The 15,754-nt window shown below is 33.5% G+C and overlaps 2 protein-coding genes across 3 annotated transcripts; one reads left to right on the forward strand and one right to left on the reverse strand.

Annotated features, from left to right (window-relative positions):
• The first annotated feature begins 2,032 nt into the window (after positions 1-2,032).
• On the forward strand, positions 2,033-5,348 carry LOC115966439. The gene is made up of 4 exons (XM_031085674.1): positions 2,033-2,214; positions 2,348-2,453; positions 4,563-4,742; positions 4,812-5,348. The coding sequence occupies exons 1-4, from the start codon at positions 2,033-2,035 to the stop codon at positions 5,346-5,348; spliced, it is 1,005 nt and encodes a 334-aa protein (XP_030941534.1).
• Positions 3,714-14,927, reverse strand: LOC115968787 (pentatricopeptide repeat-containing protein At1g05600-like). Of its 2 annotated transcripts, XM_031088286.1 has the most exons (4): positions 14,719-14,927; positions 8,927-10,448; positions 6,101-6,267; positions 3,714-3,947 (listed from the first exon to the last, which is right to left on the reverse strand). In XM_031088286.1, exons 2-3 carry the CDS (start codon positions 10,394-10,396, stop codon positions 6,244-6,246), a joined length of 1,494 nt encoding a protein of 497 aa, XP_030944146.1. In that variant the 5' UTR covers positions 10,397-10,448; positions 14,719-14,927; the 3' UTR covers positions 3,714-3,947; positions 6,101-6,243. The 2 variants fall into 2 exon arrangements, with proteins under 2 accessions (XP_030944146.1, XP_030944145.1); XM_031088285.1 differs by lacking the exons at positions 3,714-3,947; positions 6,101-6,267 and adding an exon at positions 7,883-8,495 and having other exon boundaries at positions 14,719-14,926.
• Positions 14,928-15,754: the final 827 nt, after the last annotated feature.

Below are 15,754 nucleotides of genomic sequence, written 5' to 3' on the forward strand. Positions count from 1 at the left end.
TTCTATGTAATTTATGCAAACAAATTCTCAGTCATCAACCAATGCAACAAATATAAATATATATATATATATATATATATATATATATATATATAAATTTTGAGAACCCTGAGGTTGTTGAAATAATTGACAAATGCATATTTCTAAAATTTATAATAACAAAAATTCTAATAAATAGCATATACTATCTCACAAAATGCCATTAACTTAATATTTTCTTTTAAAAAAATTCAATGATAAGAATGGTAAAAAACATGATCCTATACAAAAAATACTAAAAATACATGCAAAATAATTTTCATAAGAGGATTTATCTTTAAATAATATGAAGACAATACTAAAGATAAAATGCATTCAATGAGATCCTACGAAATAGGTTTGTTAATAATTTCAAATTATACTCATCATTTACATAAAAAAAATAATAATACATCATATTATTTATATTAAAAAATAATACATATTAATTTCAAAGTTCATTGTAAGATGTGAACTGCTAGGGTATTGCAACAATAAGTAACACTGATACAACAATGAGTTGGTATTACATTTTGTGCGTACTTTGTGAAAGGAATGTCAAACCACAAGTAGGATCATTTTGGTGTGCAAAATGTGAAAAAACAAATCTTTCTATCCCAAAGTTAGAGGCAATCACATTAACTGCATACTTTCCAAATATTTATAATATATTTATCTCGCTATAACTACTATATATATATATATATATATATATATATATATATTCAAATGACAAAAAGGTATGGAAGAAAAAATAAATATACACAATCCAATATGCTATAATAATTCTTTTTGCTACACTATTCCAAAATTAACAAAAAAAATAAAAAATAAAAACATTTACAAAAAACTGTCACATCATTGAAATTTAATATAAATGCAAATACCTATGAAAAATCTTAGTGACAAACTCCAAACTTTGTAAGATACAATCAAGAATCTCCCGGTGCCAATTCATTAGTGATTAACACAAATAATGCAACAAAAGAAAAAAGTGATGAAAGCTCAAAAATTGAATAAATATGGACAGACTAAACTTCAAATGTTGAAGATGGCTGATGATGATAACAAGCGTCACCATACTACAATAACAAAGCATTGAAGAAACAAAAAAAAAAAAAAAAAGATTTCGTAATGAAGCTTTTTATTACATCACATAATAAAAATCAATAATATAGAATGAATTAACATGCTTTTATCATTTTTTTTTTTTTTTTTTTTGAGAATGTTGAGTATTTTTAACACACACACGGGGAGAGGGGGAGAAGGTCATTTAAAGAAACTTATAGTGGTGTATATCCAAAATGGCCTAATTCTTGGATACACAACACAGGCTTTAAACCTCTTTAACTCACACTCATTTTCCAATGTGAGATTAACCCAATGTTTTTTGTTTTGAAAATACTAAGCATTTTTAACACACACACGGGGAGAGGGGGAGAAGGTTTTTTTTAAAGAAACTTATAGTGATGTATATCCAAAAGGGCCTAACTTTTGGATACTTTTGGATACACAACACAGGCTTTAAACTTCTTTAACTCGCGCTCATTTTTCAATGTAAGATTAACCCACTGTTTTTTGTTTTAAGAGTACTAAGTATTTTTAACATACACACATGGGGAGAGAAGGAGAAGGTTTTTTTAAAAAAAACTTACAATGGTATATATTCAAAATGGTCTAACTCTTGGATACACAACATAGGCTTTAAATCTCTTTAACTCATACTTATTTTCTAATGTGAGATTAACATAGGCTTTTATCAACTTTTACTATACAATATTAATCCAAAGTTGTTTTAATTATTGTTCATTACTTGATCAAAATAATTATAATAGATATATGTATGTAATTTATAATTGTTACTTTTTATGATGAACTCGTTACTAACAAAGTTTTATAATAAATATGTTATAATATATGTATAATATTTTCCAAAAAAAAATTTACATAAAAAATTACAACATTATCCGTGCATCGTACGGGCAACTTACTAGTTGTGATAATTGCTAAGGAGATGGTGAAAAAGAGCGCGCATCTGCCATTGATCCGCAGTAATGAAGGAAGGACACCATTTCACAAGGCAGCTTTGCTGAGACGTAGAGACATGGTGTCGTATCTATTCTCTGTGACTCCTTTAAAAGATTTGACTCTTGATGAACGCATGGAGATCCTTGTTGCTACTATTACCTATGATATGTATGGTATGGTCTACATCTCAATAATTGAGTTTGAGGCAATTAATAAAAAATAAATAAATAAAAGAAATCACAAATTATGATTGGGGAGAAACCTTCTGTCAATAATCAAATGTATTTGTTTTTATGGACAGATTAGCACTAAAAATTCTGGACAAGGATGAAACCTTGGAAACTGCGAACAAGCGAACCTTAGCATTGCCTGAGTTGGCCAGAAAACTTTTGCAATTGGCAGCACAAGTAATCTATCACTCTGGAAAAGATGCCTAAACTCCTGTTAGTTTGACTCCAACCCAAATTTCCTTATTTGCATAAATATAACATTAACCAAGTAGGTGTTTAGATTACATTGATCACAATCTGATGAAAACTTTGCTCAAATCAACTTGGAATGACAAGTAGCTAAATCTCATTAAATTTTAGATGATATGTACTTCCTTAAACCATTGGAAATTCTCATGAGGTAAACCATTGTCAATTTAAAATGTCTAAAATGTTGCAGCACTTGTACCTGTTTCCTTTATAGGCACATATGAGCATTGTAAGAGGTTTTTTTTTTTTTTTTTTTGAAAACAAAGTAGTCACAAAATTACCAGGACAACTAACCAGAAAAAACTCCTAAATTTGAATCTTTTAATCTCATTGTGCTTGAAATTAGAATAGTAAATGAGTGATGCTAGGATAGAACAAATTTTACTACATAAGTCTAATAAAATGTTAGTCAAGCATTTATTTATTATGTTTCTAAAACCCACCAATTACATTTATTGGAACATCGGTTTTAAGTCTTTTGAAATAAAATTTGTAATAGCTTTAGCATTGACCCTTATGATATAGTTATCTAATAGCTTTTCAAATTAGAATCCATTATCAAGTCCTAAAATTTTATATATTTTTTAATTACTTAAATCTGAATCAGCATCACAAGAAGAGATGCTAAGAGAAAATTCACTATTCAGATTCAAAACTACTTATCTTACCATTATAGCAATCAATTTTTATTTTTATTTTACTTCAAAAGAATCAATAATTTCATTAAAAAATAATAGAATAGAAACGCCAATACAACACCTAAGAGCATTAGTATTGGTGGTGCTAAAAAGCTAAATTGCTATTTTAACACCACCAACTACAAATTTGTAAAAGCTAATTGCACTCAACCAAGTACACCACCTACAAAAATAGAGAGCTGTAGCAATAGTCCAATCAACTAAATCCTACCAACTGAATTTAGGATTAGAGAGTAAACATAAGCTCATAATAGATTTCCATACCCCTTTAGTTAAAGAGCATTGAAAAGGAGATGATTTCTATCCTCAGTGTAGCAACCTGCAGAAACCACACAAGATGTCTTCATTTATTCCCCATTGAATCATTCTGGCTTTGGTTGGAATCCTGTTTAACATGACCATCCAGCCTATGAAAGAGTGCTTGGGAATAGACAAATTTAACCACAGTACCTTCCACCAATCCACATTAATCCAATTTTCTCTATTCTCATTCCATGTTTCAGCACACACAAACTTAGGAGTTGAGGACCAGAATGCTTTATCTTCTTCCTTTATTTCAACCGGATGTAGTTTACTTTGTATGTCCACCAACTGATGTGATCTTGCACTCTTCCAAATCCAGACTTTATCATTTAGCATAGATGCAAGCTTAGCTTCAACATGACTAGCAGCATCATAAATGACTCTAAGTCCATACCTTTCCAGCAATACTCCATCTAATATCCTTTAAAAGATTTAACAATCAATTCAATATAATGGGACCAGATTTTTCATTTGTAGGACTAGATGTTGTGTTATTTGATATCCTTTAATAGATGTACTAAAGGTGAATTGGGTTATTCAAAGACAAACCATACCAACCAAGGTCCAAAATTAGTATACAAATCACGTCTTATCTTTTCAAATCTCTCAATATAATTTCTTGTTATGGATGCTAAATTAATGTATTTGAGGTTTCCATCTTCATAGATTATAGAATTAATATACTTTTCTTTTACTAAAAGATCTTTGAATTGATCCCCCACACACCACCCACCCACCCCACCCCCCCACCCCCCCCCCAAAAAAAAAAAAAAAAAAAAAAATTACAGGGTTCAAAGGAATCTGTAAGAAAGCTTTGATGAAGACCTTGGCCTATCAATTGGTTGAACGCCTCTGAAAAGAGGTTCAACCATTCCAAGACAGACAATCCTCGTATGATTTTCCAACTGTACTTTATGATGCTGCAAAATTTGGGAATGCTGAATTCCTAACTATACTTATTAGCTCTTATCCTGATATCATATGGATAGCAGACAATCAAAATCGAAGTTTATTTCACATTGCTGTTTTAAATCAGCAAGAGAGTGTATTCAATCTAATATATGAGACTGCCGAAGTCAAGGAAATGATTTTGACCTATGTTGATGACAAAAACGAAAATATCCTGCACTTAGCCGGATATTTGGCACCTTCAAGTCGACTAAATATTGTATCAGGGGCAGCCCTTCAAATGCAACAGGAGTTGTTGTGGTTTAAGGTGGGTGTTTCTCAATTTCAATTTCTTTTTTCTGATTGCATTTATCAATTTACATCTGGAAAACTGTAGGAGACAGTAAAGATTGGGCCGCCTTCATACCTGAACATGAAGAGTTCTGGGCTAACACCAGGGGATTTATTTACAAAGAAACATAAAAATCTATGGAGAGAAGGTGAAAAGTGGATGAAGGATACAGCAAACTATTGTATGATCGTGGCAACATTGATTACGACTGTGGTTTTCGCTACAGCTTTCACTGTACCAGGTGGTAGCAGTCAGGACACAGGCACCCCTATTCTCTTGAAAAGTATTTGGTTTAGGGTATTTTTCATATCAGATGCAATAGCACTGTTCTCCTCCTCTTCTTCAATATTGATTTTCTTGTCAATTCTCACATCACGTTTCACAGAAATGGATTTCCTAGTGTCATTACCATCAAAGTTGGTGTTGGGACTCACCACACTCTTCATCTCTATAGCAGGCATGGTGGCAGCCTTCATTGCAACCTGCTTTTTAGTCTTTAAAAGTGAAATGATATCGCTTCCAACTGTTATAATTGCTTTAGCTGGTGTACCAATTATTTTGTTTGTTTTGCTACATTATTGACTTTGGGTTGATATCATCCGCTCAACATTCTTGTCTAGGTTTCTTTTTCACCCCCGTAAAAATAGGTTTCTTTGTCTAGGAATCCGCTTTTAATGTTTCAAGAGTACCACAGTTTGGTACATAATAATAAAAACTTCTTGAGATTCTATTCAGATAATCTTAATCAAAATTTCATTAATCTTTTTTTTTCGTTGATTCATCTTGATCAAATTTCATTTGTATTTTTTGTGGATTTTTTTTTCCCTAAGCTTTTCAGATGTGTTTCAGAAACAAAGGCGGGAACCAAACAAAATTTTTTCTGAAATCTTCTTTGTAGTGGTCCTTCATGTGTTTAAAGATGTTGGTTGTCAAAGTTATCCCAACATTGCATTCAATTGCAATCTGTCGAGCTTGGAGGACAATCATCTTCTTTGTTTTAACAGCATGAGGGATGATCATTTGGTTCTAGCATAATTGGAGGTTTTACGGTTTGAAGATGATGAAGGCTTCTTCTTAGGTGCCATAAGAGAAGAGTCTTTAGCAAGAGGGAAAAAGAAAATCAACTTGTGAGTTTTCTTTTGGCACATTACACCAACCTCCCATGAGGTTCACAAATTAAAATTTTTTTTAAAACACTATCATTTTTCTTTTTTTTAAAGAAACATAAAACAATTGTTTTGGAAACCACTTCGATCAGGTATTTACCAAAAGCCAAGACCCTTCATGCAATTGGATTAAGACAAAGATTGTACTTGACATGCAATTGAGAATACCTGCAGTGTTTGAGGGAGTTTCTTTATGGAGTTTGGAGTCTTGCATTTGACACTTTGCCATGTAAGAAGAGGCTAATTGTGCAATCCAACATGCAAAATAGGAAAGGTCAAAGGCCGAAGTTTCAACAATCGGTGGTGCCTTGTCAGCTTCCAGGGATATTGTTAATCTGTGTATATAGATTAAATTGAAGCAGAATTTGAAATTTTGAAATTGACTTTAGGCTTGACATTTGATGCAAAATTTGCTACAAAAATGACATTGAGAAAGTATAGTATATACATCACACAGCATTTCATATCACTGGCTAAAGACAGACATGTTAGGGCTGAAGAATAGGGAAAAAAAAGCAAAACTAAAATGTAAGGAATAAGCAAACAATGTGGCATATATAGATGTATATAAGCAGAAGCAAAAATGAATGTCAAATTATGAGATTAGACAGAAGCAAAACTACAGCACTGCTGTCTTCAATAAAATATTCATTTAGAGGCCTTAACAGAATACATGAAAGATGTGAGTAATGTAATTTAACACCAGCATAGTTTTCCCCTAACCAGACTGCCCATATGCATGTGTTAGTTTTGTATAAGCTTCAATTTTACGAAGTAGAAAATCTTCACAGAAGACATAAGCATTCCAATAGTAAATATGACTATTATAATAATTGCTAACTTAAATTTAAGTCCAAAGAAAGTTCTCCGTTCATAAGCTCTGAAATAAGTATATAAAAATGTATGGAAGTGACAATTCACATAAAAAATTGTATCCAAAATTTCAGATATTGACAAGATATCTTGGCTTATTTTACTCTTCCAATCCTTCCAAAATCTCTCTTATATTTTATCTTCTCCTTTTTTTGATATGATTTTAGGGAGTCAGCCTCACCAAAAAAAAAAACAAAGGGTGGGAGGTATGGTTTCCTACCAATAACCTCTCCCAAACCTTGCAAAAATGGGTGCCTTATGCACTTGGTACTACCTTTTCTGATATCATTTAATTTCCGCTTGTTTGTCTTGGCTTTTAGCTTTTAGGTTTTTATTCTTTGTTCCTATTTTTCTTCTTAAGAACCAAATAAAAATAAGAGAAGCAAAAAGATAAAGGATGAATCCATATGTTATAAAAACTCACAAGCCAATTCCTTTACCCCCTCTAGCTAGGAAGTCAATTTTTTAAAAACCAAAGCAAACAAAAAACTGCAAAGGTAAAAGATTTTAAGGTTGGATGGGGTTCAAATAATTAATAACAATTTAAATAGGATAAATTTGTAAAAATTAGCCATGTTGACCAAAACTATACCTAAAGAAATTTAAACAATCTTTAAAGATACTTTCACAACTTATATTGGAAAAAAATTGAACCTCATGAAGCAGAGGTCACTTCCTTTAGGTGCCAAAACTTATTGAGATTTAAGATGAAAAAAAAAAAAAAAAAAAGAAGCCATAATACTAAATCATAAATAAGCAAACTAATAGGATAAGTGTAATTAATCCTTCAAGTACAAAAGCATAGTTTCATAAAGAAACAGGATTCCGAGTTTCACATTGTAACATCACAAAAAATAATAATAATAATAATAATAATAATAACAACCAAAGAGCTTAAATTTAAAGCAATACAAAGAGAGCGGATCATAACTTACAAAATTCTCAAAAAAAAAAAAAAAAAGCACGGCCCTTTTCTTAAAAGCAGCACCCATTCACATGCAAAAGTATACTTATTAAAGCTTATCAAAAAAGAACACTTCTTAAATCTAAATTCAACAAAGAAAGAACCAAAACATCAATCATAAACACCACGTTCGATAAAATTGATGCCGCACTGTCTCACAAATGATGGAAAGTATTCATTTATTATCTGGTTAACAACCACAATAACTCAAATGACAAATTTAGAATCAACCCCAAGCTTCTGGAGTGAAATGCATTTTAGCCTATTTTGTTTTTTTCCACAATTTCATTCTAACTTTACAATTGCTCATATCTATAATCTCTATGTTTATATTTATATTTATATTTATATTTATATTTATTGTCCAATTGCCTATGAGCTGTGGACAACGGTTTTGTTTATTTGGATTCTAATGGGTTATGCCAAAGAGGATTATTGATATGTTCACAGCTTGGCAGGGTTCTTTTGGAAGGCATAGAAATATAGCCTTTTGGAATTCTATGCCACATTGCATCTTGTGGTGTCTTTGGTGAGAACAGAATGCCAGAAGTTTTGAGGATGCAAACGGTCTATCCTTGAAGTTAAAGCCTTTCTTTTGTATCTTGTTAGATTGGAGTGTTGCTTTTCATTCTTCTCCTTGTTTTACTCTTTTAGATACGTTCAAGCACTGTAGTTTGAGAGTTTGATTGAACTTCATCGTGAGTACACTCCCGATATACTTGGTATCTGTTTTTATAAAAAAAAAAATGTTACTTATCAAAATAAAATAATAATAATAACTATTATTATTATTATTATTTTGGCAATGCAATGGCAGAGATCCAAAACCTAAGACCTCTAGCATTGGATGAATCCCATTTTTTCCAAAGGAGTTTGACGACTCGTGCAAATTTTAAGTAATAACTTTCTATCAAATTTGTCTAAAATACGCCTGTGAATAGTTGCTGCCTAAAATAGATATCAGTGTGACAAATTCTATTCATGAAAAATGAATTTTTCAGATTGTGCATCTCTCAACTGAAAAATCTTCCTCATTATGTTCAGATACTACGCAATTGAGAAAGAAAAATATGGCTATAAAAATGGTTACACCATTATGACTTCTCCAACATGAACAACCAGAATCTAATAATCTAATTAAATGTCTGAGAGCACACCTCAATGTCAGCCATGTTGGAACATACAGAAGCTGCCAACGAGTTCCATACAGAAAGTTCTGGCTTCATACCCTGGCTAATCATCTCCTCCAACCACAAAACAGCTTCGTATTGCCTGCCCACAGAGCAAAGACCCCTGATAAGTATATTATAAGTATCAACACAAGGCCAATATGATTTTATTAACATCTCCTGCAACACGTGACTTGCTTCAAGATATCTACTTTCACAACATAACCCATCAATTACAATGCTGTAAGTTTCCTTGTCTGCATTGCAACCCAATTTCTTAGCCATATTCTTCAAATACCCAACAGCAAGCACTGATTTCCTCTCATTACACAATCCTTTCAGCACAATATTATATGCCATAACATTTGGTAAACAATTTCCCTCCATTTCCTCTTCAATTACCTTCACTGCCTCATCAACATTCCCTCCCCTACACAATGCTGCAACCTTGGCTTCAAAAATTATGTTTGTTGGCCTAAATCCTCTTTCTTTCATTTGAATGATAACTTTGTTAGCTTCACTAATCTTACCTTCATTGTAAAGATCAATAGCCATAGCACTATAACTAGCCAAACTGGGAATCCCACCTCTGATCAAGGCCTCATTAATCAAGCATTTGGTGCCTTCTATATCTTCACCACTACTACACTGACTGAGATCAAGATGCTGGAAACAGCGCTTAGGAGCCTTCAGCCCCTTCCTTAAAATCTTACCAAGAATTTCCACAGCCTTTTCAACTTGCCGATTATCACATAAAGCATATAACAAGGTTCTATAGACTACAATATCCTCACCACTACCCTTCTGAGAGATCCTCCAAAACATTGAATACAACAAATGTGTGGCCTCATTCATCCTCCCGTCTTTACACAATCCTTTCATTAGAATCCGATAGCTTTCCTTATTTGGATAGCAACCTTGATAATTCATCTCTAAGAAGATTTGCAATGCAAGATCAGAATGACCCCTCTGGCACAGAGCATCCATGAGCAAGTTCAAAGATCTAATTCGAGACTTCACTTCCCACCCATAAGAGCTCTCTAAGAACAAATGATGAGCAGCTTCAAGCTTAGATTCATTGACCAATATCTGCAACAGGGTATTGAAAGATTCTGTCTTATTCACGCAGTTGAACTGAGGAATTCTTTTAAAAAGAGAGATTGCTTCATCTAGCAATCCAGCTCTTGCATAGGTTTTGATTGCATTAACAAAGACAGAATCCTTGCATTCACATGAGTCCTCTTTCATCCAATCAATCACCGCTTTCATCTCACAAATCTGACCAGCATTTCCAAGGATGCCAATGATGGTGGCATAGACTGGACCATTATGACAGTAACTGGGGTACTTGTATTTGGCTTCCTTGAAGATTTGAAGTGCCGTTAATGGGTTTTTCTGGTTCCGAATAATTTGAGAAAGGTGTGTCGGTGTCAAAAGTCTTGGCCATCTCACAGTCATAGTGTTTTAACTTTTAACATCTGCTACACCTACTCAATCATAACTCCAACATCTGCTACATCATTGAAAAAATTAATCCTCAAATACAAGCAAATAAATTAGCAATGAACACATAATATATAAAAAAGCCAAAACTCAAAAGTGAATCCCAGGCCTGTATTGTGCGTAGGCTTGTGATTGCATTCTTTGTGTAAATAAATAATAAGGATTCCTTCTATGAGTTCACTTATATTGAAATGCTATGTTAGGCCAACTCTTGCTTTGGAAAAAATTGAACCATTAACGCACAGAGTCTTTAAGTCTTTATATATCGGCTGTGTTGGAGCGCACTTAAGCACATAAGCCTCTTGGAGCCTAAGAGCACTTGACTCTGACATAATTGCAGGCATTTGGGTAACCTTAGTAGATTTACCATGTTGTTTTATTCTGTTATATGTTATAGAAACTCACATGCCACTTCTTTTGCTTCCTTTGGCTCAGGTGCCAATGTTTTAAAACCAGACCAAACAACCAGTCTGAAAAGGTTATTTAAACTGGGATGACATCCAAACTAAGTTAATTATTAATTAAATTAATAATAAATAAAATAAATTTGGATTAATAGCAATGATAACTAAAAATATTTTTAGAAATTTTAATAATTTTTAAACAAAATTTCACAACTTTTATAAGAAACATAGTCAACAATAAATCTAAAACAAGCAAAATAATATTAGACAAGTGTAATTAATCCTTCAAGTACAAAGCATAATTGCATAAACAGAAGGAAGTGATAGCTTCTGTTAGTTTTTTGTGCCATTGAAATGGTTAAGGCTGAGAAGGCTTTATGTATTAAAGATTGCATTGTTCCTAATTGGGGATTCATTAACAATTATGATTTCCATGAGCTAGGCAGATCTGGTTTTGTTGGAATCGTGATACTATTGAGGTAAAATTTGTCCATAGCTCTCATCAAGTATTTCATTGTGAAATCACTATAGTTAAGGGGCAGTCTTTTTCTGCTTCTTTCATTTATGGCTCCAATAATGGAGATACTAGAAGCCTATTATGATCTGATTTATGTAACCTGAAATGTCTTGTGTGTAAGAAGCCCTGGGTGCTTGGTGGTGATTTTAAACCACGTAAGGGGTGCGGGGGAGAGATTTGGGGTTAGAAATCCTCTTTGTTTGAGGATGAGTTTTGTGAAGGATTTCAGGAGCTATAAGTGTTAGATATCATCCTTACATTGATGCACTATACACTTGGTCCAAAAAGGAAGCATGATCACTTTCTAGACAGGATGTTAAAGAGTGTTTTTTAATTGTTATTGGTTTGACTGTCTTCCCCATACCGGGGTTGGATTCATTTTGCCAGTTGTTTCAGACTATGTTTCTGCTTTTAATGTCATCAGTTATGGCACCAAGCCATTCAAGTTCTTTGATTTCTAGACAGATCATCCTAAGTTTCTTGCACCAAAAAGGAAGCAGCAACTAAGGGAGTAGGGAATAGGGAGCATAAGCAAATAACTAGAGCTGTTTGGAGCAAAGAAATTAATGGTGTTCCCATGTTTAGATTGTGTGGGAAGATGAAGTTGCTTAATGTTGAGCTGAAGAAGTTGAACCAGAAATTTTTTGGTGGTCTTCCATTAAAAGTCCAAAAAGCTAGAGAGGATCTAGAGGATGTACAAATAAGACTTCTCCTCTCAGGTCAGCAGGCACTATTACAGAAAGATAAGGAGAAGCTTCATTGTTTCATAGGTTTAAGTACTGCTGGGCCCAAAACAGCATACTTCCACAGAATTCTGAAAGTTAGGAATGCAAAAAATCAAATTAGGTGCTTATATGACTAAAAAAGAATGAGAGTGGAGGATCCTCATAGTTCAAGAGTTGGCTATTAGTTTCTACCACAAATTGCTTGGGTATCCTGCAAGGACAGATGAAAGAAAATTGGAGAGCCTTTCACGGCTCATACTAGATAGTATTCCTGAGCATAAAAAGCAAGTGCTTCAAAGGGATGTTACTGTTGATGAAATCAAGTAGTCTATATTTTCAATGAAACGGGACAAAGCTCTCAGTCCAGGAAGCTATTCTGCTCATTTTTTCAAGCATGCATGGAAAACAATAGAGAGGATATGCTTGCTGCTGTCAACTCCTTTTCCTCAGGTAAACTATTTTGTGAGGTTAATTCCACACTATACCCATGGTCCCTAAGGTCCCAAATCCTTCTAGAATGCATCTCTTGCTGCAACATCATCAACAAGTGTACAAAAAAATTAGCTAACACATTAAAGTTGGCTTATTAGATGTCATTAGTCTTGTTCAGACAGCTTATTCCAGGTCATAGCATGGCAGAGACATTCTCTTGCAGGCTCAGGAATTGGTGAACTGCTATCTTTAAAAAGAGGGACCAGGTAGATGAGCTATTAAAGTAGACCTAATGAAGGCTGATGAGTGGGTGGACTGGAACCTTTTTCTGAGGTGCTTGTCTGCCTGCATTATTCTTGAAAATTGGTGCATCAAGTTGAGGTTTGCATCACTTCACCTAAGTTCTCTGTTGTCTTTAACGATAGTCTTGTGGGGTATTTCAAGGGTGGCAAAGGATGGAGATGGCCTGATCCTTTGTCCCCCTATTTGTTTGTTATTGCTATGGAGGCTTTAGGAAGCTCATGATGTCTAGAGCTATAAAAGCAGTAGGCTTCAAGTTTCATCCTAGATGTGAAAAGCTCCAATTAACCATTTTATGTTTTGATGATAATAAGATCATCTTTACTAGTGCTGACCTAGGCTCTGTTAGCATCACTAAAAATGTGTTCAACAAATTCAAAATTCTTTCATGTCTTCAAGCCAATACTGGTAAGAATGAAATCTTCTTTAGTGGGGAATTTGAAGGTACATGCTTGCAGTTTGTTGAAGCCCAACTGCATCTTAGATATTTAGGCTAGCATTTGATATCTGGAAAACTGTCTTGTAGTCACTGCAAGCCTATAATTGCAAAGATTTCAGCTAGAATAAATTCCTTGTGTGCCAGAAAACTTTCTTTTGCAGGGAGTATACAAGTTTAATGGACTAATATCTTCATTCTTCTAGTTAAAGTGTTCAAAGAGATCAAAAGGTGCTTCAACAGATTTTTGTGGACAGGTGCTCATTCTATGGTCTCTAGAGTCAGAGTAACATGAGATGTGGACTTCTCTCCTAGATCAGGAGGATTGGGGCTTAAAAAGCTCCAGGACTGGAATAGGGTTGATATTACTAAGCAATAAGCATATATGGGATCTCTTTATAGATGCAGGTTCCTTGTGGGTCACATGGGTGCACACCTACCTCTTACAAGGCAAAAGCTTTTGGTATGTCCCAATACCCAATAGTTGCCCATGGGGTTGGAGGAAGACACTAAAGCTTAGAGACATGGTTAAGCCTTCATTCAGCCATTCTATTGGTAATGGAGTAAGAACTGTACTTTGTCATGGTAACTGGAATTCTAAAGGTGCTTCATTTCCAAAGTTTGTATTCAGATTGGTATTTGAAGCAGTGTATAGTTTTGATGCTAAAGTCTCAAGTACTCAGAAGATAACTTGATCTATCCCCAAGCTAGAATAGCATGTGTTGATTATGTTCACTGGATCCCCTCTAACTCAAGTACGCTTTCATGTTCTTATGCTCAGAATAAGATTCAAGTTAAACATGAGATAGCAAATGGGGATAAATTGTTTTGGCACCCTCTTTGTACTCCTAAACACTCTTAAACAGGGATATGAGGGTGATATCATATTCTTTTTCTATAGAAACTTTAAACAGAGTCATGATCATTTGTTCTTCGAGTGTTCTTTTCACACATAAAATTCAGAGCAACCTTATGCATTTGTGTCAGTCTCACCAATTAGCATGTTCTTGGGATTAAGTTCTCAAGTGGGTATTGATAAGTTGAAGCGTGGGCTGCTGCTATCTACCATAAATGTATTCAGAGAATTGCAAGGTCATTCAATTGGAAGATTTTTTTTGTCAGAGAGAATTGCTACTGTGTATTTTGTTATACAGAGCTTATCATGATATAATATCTCACTTGATTCATTAAATACAAACAAACAAAAGTTCTCCTAGATTCACACTGTACCAACTTAATCTAAAGCAAAATAAAAAGATGAAATCACAAGTCATAACCTAAAACACACAAACAAAAGCACTGCCCAATTCATAAAGCAGAACATATTCCTAAATCACAAATAAATTCAGCAAAAAGAAAGAACAAAATGAATGAATCATAGTTTTCAAAACCCAAGTTCCCAAAAATCAAAGGCACCATACCATATTCAAATAAATAAATAAAAAGTGAGCATAACAACTTACCGAAACTGTGAAGGAGTGAAGTGAGGCAGAGAGAGAAATGCGAAGAATGGGTCACGCACTCACACCACAAAACTGTGACGTATTCCCTGCAAAGAACTGCAGTGAGACCAGAGTCCAGACTCAAGACTGTGGATTATATTCTTTTACTAAATATTCGAAAAAAACATAATGATCCGAGCCGGAAAATTTCCGGGTCCTCTACAAATTTGCTAGTGATTTATTAGAGAAGAACCTGGTTTAGGAGGACGGTCTGGTCCGGTTTTCTACTCTTTTTTTTTTTTTTTTTTTTTTTTTATTATAAATTAATTAATGATTTTTGGGTTTTTTTTGGCTGAATAATTGTATGTGAAAACATGAGGAAGATTGGCCCTTTATTGACTCGGAGAAAGAGAAAAATTAAGAAGAGTGAAAAATAAAAATAAAAATAACTGAGAAGGTAAGAATCAAAGAGAGAATATTTTGAGAATATGATTGAAAATAGCTGAGAATGGTGAGAATCAACCTAACCTATCATTTTAGTAAGTTGGGTTTGGATTGACCTATTTTTCACTCGTACTTATTTTCATTTTCTAGGTTTCAATTTGAATCTAATTTTGTCCTCTTTATTTAAACCTCCACAATTCATCCCACTCTTCCCATTTCAACTTCTTTATATATATATATATAAAATGATTTTTTTTTTTTTTCGGAGAAACTATATAATTACTTGTTACCGATTAATAAAAAGCATCATCCTATCGTTTTTTCCTATGTGATTTAACATACTAAACTAGAGTAGAACATTTGGTTGTTAACTTTGAGTCATTGCACTATTGTTATGATCCTAATATTTCACATGAATTAAATATAAATTTAACTATGTATTTATAAGTTCTTGAACACCCTACCCTTGTAAGCCAATTTTCAAAGATAAGTTCTATCCAAAAGTTTATAATAATTATCTACTACCATTATAGGTTAAATTAATGCCTCCAATATATATAGTCAAGGGCAAATTAATGCCTCCAATCTATATCTATATATAATAATAGGTGAA

Source organism: Quercus lobata, chromosome 11 (genome assembly GCF_001633185.2).
Source record: "Quercus lobata isolate SW786 chromosome 11, ValleyOak3.0 Primary Assembly, whole genome shotgun sequence".
NCBI lineage: Eukaryota > Viridiplantae > Streptophyta > Magnoliopsida > Fagales > Fagaceae > Quercus > Quercus lobata.